Source organism: Lampris incognitus, chromosome 17 (assembly GCF_029633865.1).
Source record: "Lampris incognitus isolate fLamInc1 chromosome 17, fLamInc1.hap2, whole genome shotgun sequence".
NCBI classification, from domain to species: Eukaryota; Metazoa; Chordata; class Actinopteri; order Lampriformes; family Lampridae; genus Lampris; species Lampris incognitus.
Window position 1 is genome coordinate 39628013 of NC_079227.1, and position 11889 is coordinate 39639901.

Consider the following 11889-nt stretch of genomic DNA (forward strand, 5'->3'; position numbering starts at 1 on the left):
ATATATATATATATATATATATATATATATATACACACACACACATATACATATATACATACACACACATACTGTGTTTTGCTAAATACCGTATTGTTCCGAATATAAGACGACCCTGATTATAAGACGACCCCCCCTTTTTCAAGACTAATTTTTGGAAAAATACTTTTTGAAACACATTGAATAAAACAAGGTAGTCTGTTTAACAGCTTTTAAATAAAATTATGTTTTCAATATATTTTAGATGAAATTGTCACATTTAAATAGAAAAATGTAAATACATTTGTAAATGAATGACTCATGGTATTTAAATAGCATACAAATGAAAATAAACTGTAGTCTATTGAGACTATCCATCTCCTAGTGAAAAAATAACCATTTCAACATTTCAATAACTGCATTAACTATCGAAGTGGTCCAATTTTAGAACGGTCTTGAAACAAATCTGACTGAGTGAGAATGTATATTGACATTCAACAGTCTAGACCTCGAATGTAAGACGACCCCCACTTTTTCATACGTATTTCCAGGGTAAAAACCCCGTCTTATATTCAGAACAATACGGTAGCTACCTATCATACATCACATATATCATATATCAGAATATTCTATTACTGTCAAGCCAACTATGAACATTAAAATACGTCAAACCATGTGTCCTGTATCATAGCTACATGTATGACGTTTTCAGCAACAAAAAAGGCGTGGAAATCAGTTTGGTATTCAGCGAGTTATGATTGATTAACTGCGCTGACAGTTCATTGCGCCTGCCAAACACATTACACTGAGTGGAGCGGGTGACCGGTCCAAGATGGCGGCCCCACGGCTCGTCAGCGCCAATAGGCAGCAGCGGTCGATGCGGCGTCTACTCTTTATATGTCTATGACATCCGAATCTGTAGAGCATTAGTAAGAATACGAGCAGGAGGCAATGAGATCCAGCAGGGGGCAGCACTGACAACCTGGGAGAAAACCTTCAGGTGAAAGCGACACACACTGGACTGCCACCAAAACAACCAACGAGGAAGAAGCGTCACTTCCTGCTTCAGCTGGTTGGAACCAGAACACGCCCTGTTAAAAAAGACCAACGATAAGAAAAGTGGTGAAGAGTGAAGAGACTGAAATACAACCAAACAAGTCTGGCCCACTTCAAGTACTGATGACACCCAACTTAACTATTGTTTCTTCAACTATCTATAAGTACTAATGTGTACAGTGTACTGTACATGTGTACTGATATGTATAGTATACTGTCTATATGTATAGTGTACTGTCTATATGTACTAATATGTACAGTGTACTGTCTATAAGTACTGATATGTATAGTGTACTGTCTATGTATATGTATAGTATACTGTCTATGTATATGTATAGTGTACTGTCTATAAGTACTGATATGTATAGTGTACTGTCTATGTATATGTATAGTGTATAGTCTATATGTACTGATATGATATAGCGTAGTGATATATAGTGTACTGTTTATATGTGTTTGTATTATAATGTAGTGATGCAGTATACTGCGTATATGTAGTGGTATTATAGTGTACTGTGTATATGTAGTGGTATTATATTGTAGTGGTATTGTAGTGTAGTGTGTATATGTGGACTGATGTGAACCAGTGTAAACCTGGTCTGGACTGATCTAGTGTTACTGACCTCTGGCCTTCCTCTTGTAGTAGATCAGACCTGCCAAAGACAAAATCAAGCCCAGAAGCAGACCTGACGCTCCGGTGGCGATCTTGTTTCTGTCTGATTGTGGCATGGAGGGATCTGGAGAGACAGACACATGTCTCTATCTATAGACACATCTGCATGTTGACCTGTCTCTCTATGTCTTCATCACCTATCCATGGACAGAGACACACATAGATACTCACTCCAGTCCACTTTCTTAGGAGAGGGGAAACTGGCGTGTTCCACCATGCAGGTGATCTTCTCTCCAGACCTGAGATGAAATAAGTGAAGAAGAAGAAAACACAGGAAATAAACAACATATCAACAATAAATAAGACACGATGTGATTGGATGAGGTAAGTCTGTACTTTCCTGTCTGTCTGCACAGAAACTATTCGAGTCTGATACTAAACATCAGCCCAGTTTAAAACACGGTATTAATACACAATAAATACTCTGTCGTCCATCTGGGATCTCACCTGTAAAGAGCCACGCATCCCACCTTAAATATACAGCTGGTGTCTACAGAGCAGACACTAGGGAGACACGTTCCACCTTAAACATACAGCTGGTGTCTACAGAGCAGACACTGAGGAGACACGTTCCACCTTAAACCATCACTTTGTGCTTTGTTTTCCAGTCATTGTGTGTGTGTGTGTGTGTGTGTGTGTGCGTGCGTGTGCGTGTGTGTGTGCGTGCGTGTGTGTGTGTGCGTGAGTGTGTAGTGTTAAAGTGTTGTGTATGTATTTGGACCGGTCCATTCGGTACTGAGTCTAAGTGTTCTGACCTGGGCGTGTACTCCAGGTAGGAGTGGATCTGGTAGTACCAATCACCATTTGCCAGCTCATCGGTGGAAGTGACGTCAGAGGTCACCGGCTGTCCGTCTCTCAGCCAGGTGACACTGATGTATTTGGGGTAGAAGTTGTAGACACTGCACATCAGCATGGCCGGATGTCGGCCACTATGGGGCCTCACTGAAGTCAGTCTCACACTGGGCTCAGCTGGTAAAGAATAATAATTATTATTATTATTATCATCATCGTTATTATCATCATCATCATCATCATCAGGGCTTGAAATTAACTTTCTGAATCAACGTCAAATGTGTAGAGTTGCTAATCCTCAGAGTATATAATGTTTGGGGCCACATGGTGGCGCAGTGGTCAGCGCAGTCGCCTCACAGCAGAAAGGTCGTGGGTTGGAATCCCGGGGTAGTCCAACCTTGGCGGTTGTACTGATGTGTCGTAGGTTAGCTTACATTATTACGACAGCGGCCCCCAGAGGAGTTACCATAAACTGATTTACGGCAGTGCCTAGCAGCGCTGGAATAAAGCATGTTAAACGGCTCTTCTGCGGTGAGTCGCCTCAGTCCAGCCCTCCGCATTGAGGACTAGACTCTGTTATAGCCGGACCTCAAACAGGACTCATGAAAACCCGGCACGTTACTGTAACATGAGACTCATGCTAGATCTGCTGGATGATGCAGATGCAGTAAATTCTGAAGCACTTATTTTGTTCCTAGACTTCTATGAGGCCTTTGACGTGATTGAACTCACGGTTCTGTTACAGTCCGTCGAGGCGTTGGGCTTTGGGAATAACTTTGTTGGCATTGTCAATATGTTTTACAAAGATATGAATAGTTCTGTTATGATGAACTTTAACAGCTGTAAAAGAGTCCAGATGAACAGAGGGCTCCGCCAAGGCTGCCCTGTTCCTCCTCCCTTATTTATTTGAGGAGCTGAATTCTTATCAGTTAATATCGAGAATGATGGACGTTTGGAAGGAATGTCGGGTTTTGGTGGAGAGTTAAAAATCTCACAACTGGCAGACGACACCACTTTGTTTTGAAGGACAAGAAGCACGTGAGGAACTCTGTTACCTCAGGTAACCAATGTTCCAGGGCCTCGGACCTGCGAATAAATGTGTGCACATGTGGAATGTTGTCTGTGTGTGGTTGTAGCGATTGTGTAGTTGGAAACATTCGGTAAAAGAGTCCGTTAAGTATTTGGGAATATATACAACTACATATCTTACAGCTAGACAACATCTCCATTTCTCCAACAGATTAAAAAGACCAAGTCTGTCTTCAGGATTGGTCTTGGAAGGGGTTTCTCTATTTTAGGAGGAGTTCTCCTCTCCAAAGCAGAGGGCCTGTCTCGCTTTGTGGGTCCATCTGTGTCTCTATTGGTTTATGGTTCTACCGCCACAGAAGCAAATAGAACTTTCTTAAATGTCATTTGGAAGAATAAACCACACCAGCTTAAAACATGTGTCCTGTCCAGCAGTGAAGCAGAAGGAGGTCTGGAAGTTCTAGATTCCGTTGATTCTGGTAACACAACACACAAACACGCTCACACTTGTTGTGTGATGGTGAAATGTCCCATAAGTGTTGGACTGGTGTAGAGTCTCGTGACTCTGTCCCTCCTTTAACATGAGACACGTGATCTGCTGCTGTCTTCATCCAGAAGATGTGCTCTTCAGCATCTGATTAATTGTGTTACTGTAGATGCAACATGTGTACTCACAAACAGGAGTTGTGTAAATCATTACCTAAGATCCCTGCTTGTCTCCAAGAAGTGAGTCTTTCCTTAAACCTCTCAGCCTTGAAACAACAACACAAGTAACGAGCTGCTGACCTACTACCACACTTGTGTCCTGACAGCCGTCTGTTACTTTACATGTGTACACGTGTACTCCCCTTGTGTTTTGTTGTGTGTCTGTTCTTTGTTTGTATTATGTTGTTACCATTTATTAGGGGTCCAAGCCCCAGGGGCTGGGGACCCCTATTGTTTCTGCTCAGATTTTTATTTTATTTTATTTTATTTTTTTATTTTTCCGTTGGTAAAAGTGGTACTGCAGCCTACACCGTAACAGATTCTACAAAACCCTTTGGAGGCCTGGTACAGAACTTCGCACTTACCCCACAAGCAAAACATGACACTTGTCAACCAGTTGGTGGCGCTATTTTGAACGTAAACGCGTTTTGGCGTGTAACTCCCAAACCGTACATCGGACATGCAAAACCTTTACATGCACAGATTCACTGAGCATAGCTGAGTCACGTGGTATAGGCCACGCCCATTTCTGCTGTAATATCATTTCGCAAATTTGCGAAAATAGCCAAAACTACTTGTCCGAACTCCTCCTAGGCCGTGCGATCGATTTACACGAAACGTGGCACACATCATCTACAATCACTCAAGGCAAAAAAGTTGTCGAAAGAATTTTGATCCGTTGCTCGGTTTTGATTTGACAGATCAATGAACCTTGACTGAAAAACGGTGATTTTCCATGACGGTGCCATAAATCATCAATGCATTGACATATCAACTTGAAATTTTAGTCGTATGTCACGTATTGTCAAAAGATCCTAACTCCTGAAGTGCGTTTCATTTGTCCATTAGGGGGCGCTATAAATTGGAGAAGTTTATATCTCATAATTGGCAACATGGACTTGGATGAAATTTGGGGTGCGCAATCTAGGACCGTACTGGAGTTGATACATACCTAATATTTTTTATTTTCACACATATTTGATCAAACTATTCCAAAATATCTTACAGGACACGTGACACTACCAGCATGACGTGTGAATGTGTTCAGATGTTTATCAGCTACGGTTTTTGTGTTATAAGCGTTTAAAGTGTAAGGGACAACATGCAGCTCTTTAACAGCAGCTATGCTATTGGTTCAAGGTGGCGGATCTTGTTCACAGCAACTCCGATTAACACGAAACTTGGTCCACCAATAAGTCATGACGCCCTGAGGCTCTGTGCATTATTTACTGTTAATTGGCCAATTTTAGACGTATGTGACGTATTGTCGAAAGGTCCTAACCCATGAAGTGCGTTTCATTTGTCCAGTAGGGGGCGCTATAAATTGGAGAAGTTTATATCTCATAATAGGCACTATGGATTTGGAGGAAATTTGGGGTGCACAATCTAGGACCATACTGGAGTTGATACCTGCAATTTGGTCATGATTGTAAAAGTGGGCGTGGTTTATGACAAAAATGTTAATTTCACCTGCGAAACTTAAAAAATGCCCCAAAATGTCCCCCAAATCCCCTGCACATCCTACAGAGCTGAGATGTTGTGAGCAGATCCAGTAAGTGATGCCAACACTTTGCTGCACTGCAACATAGGGTCAATTCAGAAGTCCGTCACTCTATATTTTTCAAAATATGAAAAATCATAAAACACAAACATTTCTGCACAGATTCATTCAATTGCTACCAACATCGCCACAGACATTCTGGAGAATGAACATATCAAGGGGGTCAAAGGTCATTCTAATCGGTCAAAACATGCATCCACACCAATGTACAATATATGCCTGTACAGTGTACAATATACCTAATATTTTTTATTTTCACGCATATTTGATCGAACTATTCCAAAATATCTGACAGGACACGTGACACTACCAGCATGACGTGTGAATGTGTTCAGATGTTTATCAGCGACGGTTTTTGTGTTATAAGCGTTTAAAGTATAAGGGACAACATGCAGCTCTTTAGCAGCAGCTGTGCTATTGGTTCAAGGTGGCGGATCTTTTTCACAGCAACTCCGATTAACACGAAACTTGGTCCACCAATAAGTCATGACGCCCTGAGGTTCTGTGCATTATTTACTGTTAATTGGCCACTAGGTGGCGCTATGCTGCAAAATCATGAAATGCGCTAAAATTATATATCCAAACTATACTGCTCAAAAAAATAAAGGGAACACCTAAAAACACAATATAGACCTCCTATGAATGAAATATTTCAGCTGAAAATCTTTATTTATTAGACAGAGGAATGTGTTTAGAGCAAAATAACCTAAGAATGATCAATGGAAATCAAAATCATTAGCCCATTAAGGTCTGGATTCAGAATCATACTCAAAATCAAAGTGGAAAATGAGAACATAGGCTGATCCAACTTCTGTGGAAATTCCTCAAGATGATTCAAAATGAGGCTCAGTAGTGTGTGTGGCCTCCACGTGCCTGTATGCACTCCCTACAACGTCTGGGCATGCTCCTGATGGGACGACGGATGGTCTCCTGAGGGATCTCCTCCCAGACCTGGATCAGGGCATCGGTCAACTCCTGGACAGTCTGTGGTGCGACATCGCGTTGGCGGATGGTACGAGACATGATGTCCCAGAGGTGCTCAATTGGATTCAGGTCTGGGGAACGTGCAGGCCAGTCCATAGCATCAATGCCCTCGACATACAGGAACTGCTGACACACTCTGGCCACATGAGGACGAGCATTGTCATGCATGAGCAGGAACCCAGGGCCCACTGCACCAGCATATGGTCTGACAATGGGTCTGAGGATCTCATCCCGGTACCTAATGGCAGTCATGGTACCTCTGGCTAGCACGTAGAGGTCTGTGCGGCCCTCCAAGGATATGCCTCCCCAGACCATCACTGACCCACCGCCAAACCGGTCATGCTGGAGGATGTTGCAGGCAGCAGAACGTTCTCCACAGCGTCTCCAGACTCTCTCACGTCTGTCACATGTGTTCAGTGTGAACCTGCTCTCATCTGTGAAGAGCACAGGGCGCCAATTGCGAATCTGCCAACCAAGATGTTCTCTGGCAAAGGTCAATCGGGCTGCACGGTGTTGGGCTGTGAGCACAGGCCCCAATTGTGGACGTCGGGCCCTCATACCATCCTCATGCATTCTGTTTCTCACTGTTTGAGCAGAAACCTGCACATTAGTGGCCTGTTGAAGGTCGTTTTGTAGGGCTCCGGCAGTGCTCCTCCTGTTCCTCCTTGCACAAAGGACCAGATAGCGGTCCTGCTGCGGGGTTGTTGTCCTCCTGCGGCCCCCTTCACGTCTCCTGGTGTACTGGCCTGTCTCCTGGTACCTCCTCCATGCTCTGGACACTGTGCTGGGAGACACATCAAATCTTCTTGCCACAGCACGCATTGATGTGCCATCCTGGATGAGCTGCACTACCTGAGCAACTTCTGTAGGTTGCAGATACCGCCTCACGCCACCTCTAGTGGTGAGGGCACTAGCAAAATGAAAAACTAACCAAAGATCGGCCAGAAAAGATGAGGACAGGCAAATGGTCTGTGGCCACCACCTGCAAATCCATTCCTGTTATAGGGGTTGTCTTGCAAATTAGACAATTTACCAAAAGGTGAAATTGATTCACAAATCAGTGTTGCTTCCTAACTGGACAGGTTGATATCTCAAAAATGTGATTGACTTGGAGCTACATTGCATTGCTTATGTGTTCCCTTTATTTTTTTGAGCAGTGTACTTGTAGCCTGTCAGTGTGATCAAACTGAAGCTTTGCAGCTAGCAGCTATGTACTCTTGTGAGCACCCTTCAGTAAAGGACATTTTATAATGCAAACCATTATCACCCCAAGTCCACTCTACTGCCCTTTGACGCGGCTACACAACGCACTACAGGAGTATAACTACACATTTCTTTCAGAATCAGCAAACAAGTCACAGAATGACCCATAGCAGCTGTAAGATAAGCCTCTGCTTCCACATCTCTGGCTCAGACACCGCCATTAGCTGCGTCTGTTAAGAAGTAATCTCAGTTTCCTGATGACGCCTTCACGCATTCACTGCATAGATGCTGAACTCAGATGCAGCATACTCATGCTTCATTATCTCCTCCTACTCCCACTTCAGCAGGTTTAATTAAAACACAAATAAGTTCCCTGAAGCTCAGAACAAGGTTTCCAGCAGGCTGCATTTCTCCCACTTTACTGAATAACTCACTGCAAGGCTGCCAAGAAACCCTCTGAAGTTAGTGGAAGACAACCTCTTCGCTCCTGTCAGCCCCACACTTGCCTCGTCCATGGGAGGGAACACTAGAATTGTACTTCTCCTAAAACAGATACTACACGCTCTTCCACTGTTATTACTCAGTACTTAACACTCAACATTGTTGACAAGTACGTACAGCCTAATACTACTCATTTCCCCACCTCATCCCTACATGTCATTATATTCTTTTAGACACATTATGTTGTTTTTCTTCCAGCCCCAACCCACACGATGTTAATAACCTGTTCCGGGTTTATCAATAATCCTTTGTTGACGTCATAGATGATCAATAGTTGTGCGCTGTGTTCACAACCATCCTCATACACCATCTTGACGGACAGCTTTACGACCACCGTCGCTGTTTAAGACTGAGACTTGCATCCGTCTAATAAGCAAACAGCTCAACTAGCGAGGCTCCTACAGACAGCCAGACCCGACTTACATACATGGGGGCTTGGAGCCCGTTAATACCTGCTGGCAGCGCTGCTTTATGTCGGGGACTGTCTCACACCCTGATTGGGTTCTTCTGACGTAGTTGTGTAATTATACTGAACCTGATGTGTGTCCGTAATACTACACACCTGTTTTATGTACCATGTTCTATTGTTCAATAATACACACACACACACACACACAAACACACACACACACACACAGACACACAAAGACACACAGACACACACACAGACATACAGACACATGCACACACACACACACAGACACACACAAACGCGCACACACACACACACGCACAAACACACACACAGAGACACACACACACAGACACACATACAGACACACACACACACACACACACAGACACACGCACACAGACACAGACACACACAAAGACATACAGACACACGCACACACACACACAGACACACACACACACCGACACACACAACTCACAGACGCACGCGCGCACACAACTCACAAACGCGCGCGCACCTACACACAGATACACACAAACACACACACAGACGCACACACGGTGACAAACACAGACACGCACGCACACACACACACACGGTGACAAACACACACACAAACACACAAACGGACACGCGCGCGCGCAAACAGAAACCCGCGCACACCGACACACAACTCAGAAGTGCGAGCACACACAACTCACAAACAGGCGCGCAAACTTACATACGCGCGCACACATACACACACACACGCACACACAAACACACACACACAACCACACACACACAAACACACACACACACACACGGACACACACGCGCGCATACAAAAACGCGCGCGAAGAGACACGCGCGCACACCTACACACACAACTCGCAGACGCGCGCGCGCACACAACTCACAATCACGCGCGCTCACTTACACACACGGATACATGCATGCATAATAATAGTACTAATAATAGTAGTAGTAACAGTAGTAGTCATAGTCATAATAACAGTACTACTAATAGTAGTAGTAACAGTAGTAGTCATAGTCATAATAACAGTACTACTAATAGTAGTAGTAACAGTAGTAGTAATAGTCATAATAATAGTACTACAAATAGTAGTAGTAACAGTAGTAGTAATAGTCATAATTATAGTACTACTAATAGTAGTAGTAACAGTAGTAGTAATAGTCATAATAATAGTACTACTAATAGTAGCAGTAACAGTAGTAGTCATAGTCATAATAACAGTACTACTAATAGTAGTAGTAACAGTAGTAGTAATAGTCATAATAATAGTACTACAAATAGTAGTAGTAACAGTAGTAGTAATAGTCATAATTATAGTACTACTAATAGTAGCAGTAACAGTAGTAGTAATAGTCATAATAATAGTACTACTAATAGTAGTAGTAACAGTAGTAGTAATAGTCATCGTAGCAGAGCAGCTCACCTGTCTTATCCAGTGCAGCTCGGTACCTTGTCTCTATACCAGGTTTGCAGTACGTCTCTTTCTGAGCTCTCCTTTGTGCCAGAAATGCAGGATCGTTGTTCCAGCGCTCTGCGTTACGGATACCAAGTTCAGTGTATCCAACAAACTTCCCCACAGTGCTGTTAAACCTGATAAATTCTATCTTATTGAAATAATAAGAGTGTATGTACTCTATGTCAGGAAGCTCAGAGGAGGTGAACACACATGTGGCCAGGTAATAATGCAAAAACGCATCTGGAAGAGAAAGAGAAACAGGTTCAAGTTACTTAGTTGAATTGTTTTAAAGACAATAATTAAAACCTCTTTTCTAACAACACAGCAGAGTCCATCCAACAGAGACTGATTTACATATTTTATCTCACCTGCTCCATAGAAACCCACGACCAGGAGGGAGCAACACACAACAAGGCAGCATGAAGCCATGTGTCTGTCTTGCTGATGAACACAATAAACTGTCCTCCTTTACAGACTGACTGGTGTGGACTGCCCCCTGGACATAAACCAGTCCACCACCCAATCACCGCACTGGGCTGGCTAGCTCTCCCAACATCAGCCAATAGAAAAAACAGAGGCCTGCCACGTCATCTGTTACCAGGTAGAGGGTAGAGCCTAATGCTGGAAAGGGACAGAAACTCACAGGTTCGAGCCTGTTCGGGGACTGAGAAGCTTTGGCCGGTGACAGAATGACAAGAGGACATGTGTTGTTAGTATAGCGCCCCCTAGCTGCAGGACACTCAACATGTAGACAATACACACTCAATATGTACACAATACACACTCAACATGTACAAGAACACACACATACACACACACACACACACACACACACACACACACACACACACACACACACACACACACACACACACACACACACACACACACACACACACACACACACACACACACACACATATGTGTGTGTGTGCAGAGCCGAATACTGCCGTGAAGGAGGTTGCACATTTCCTCATGTTTGGTACTTGTCCTCTGTAAGTAAGTTCCAAAACTCTCCATGCGCCCTGGACTTAAGCTGAATGTCAGCCTGTACTGTCAGCATCTCATCCTCCACTGCAAACGAGTTCAGGTGAAACAGTGTTGCCATTTTTGAGGCGAGGGAATCCACCTCTGTATCTTCCCCAAATGGGTAGCACATAAATGTAGCGATTGGCTCAAGCAAAGCAAAGTCTTGAAACCGTTTGTCAAAGTCTGACCGGACATTTTCCATCTGCTCTGTGTAGCGTGCACTGTCAAGTTGCGCACACGCCCTCCCTTGCTTCTCCAGCTCTGCTGCCAGGTTTCGGGAGTTTCCCAAATCACGGCGCTGCAACTTTGAGGACAGAAGTTGCATTTTCCGTTTGAAAGCGTTAACTGAGCTGATCATGTTTACCACGCTGTTGTCTTTTCCTTGCAGCTCTAAGTTAAGCTCGTTCAACATGTTGGTTAGATCAGGTAAAAACGCCAAGTCTAGCAGCCACTGATTGTCATTAAGTTGCTTGTGTTCCGCATGTTTAGTGAT

At 43.6% G+C, this 11889-nt stretch overlaps 1 protein-coding gene across 1 annotated transcript; it reads right to left on the reverse strand.

The window, feature by feature from the left end:
- Positions 1 to 1044: 1044 nt before the first annotated feature.
- Positions 1045 to 10796, reverse strand: LOC130128001 (H-2 class II histocompatibility antigen, E-S beta chain-like). The gene is made up of 6 exons (XM_056297712.1): positions 10736 to 10796; positions 10335 to 10607; positions 2464 to 2677; positions 1880 to 1947; positions 1659 to 1772; positions 1045 to 1070 (listed from the first exon to the last, which is right to left on the reverse strand). Exons 1-6 carry the CDS (start codon positions 10794 to 10796, stop codon positions 1045 to 1047), a joined length of 756 nt encoding a protein of 251 aa, XP_056153687.1.
- Positions 10797 to 11889: the final 1093 nt, after the last annotated feature.

What these genes read in the sequence shown, in the direction of transcription:
- LOC130128001 (XM_056297712.1), bottom strand. Translation starts at nt 10,796, where the DNA reads ATGGCTTCATGCTGCCTTGTTGTGTGTTGCTCCCTCCTGGTCGTGGGT. An exon ending in CGTGGGTTTCTATGGAGCAG is followed by an intron (nt 10,608 to 10,735) that starts GTGAGATAAAAT and finishes TTTCTCTTCCAG; the next exon opens with ATGCGTTTTTGCATTATTAC. An exon ending in TCCTAAGAAAGTGGACTGGA is followed by an intron (nt 1,773 to 1,879) that starts GTGAGTATCTAT and finishes CTGTCTCTCCAG; the next exon opens with ATCCCTCCATGCCACAATCA.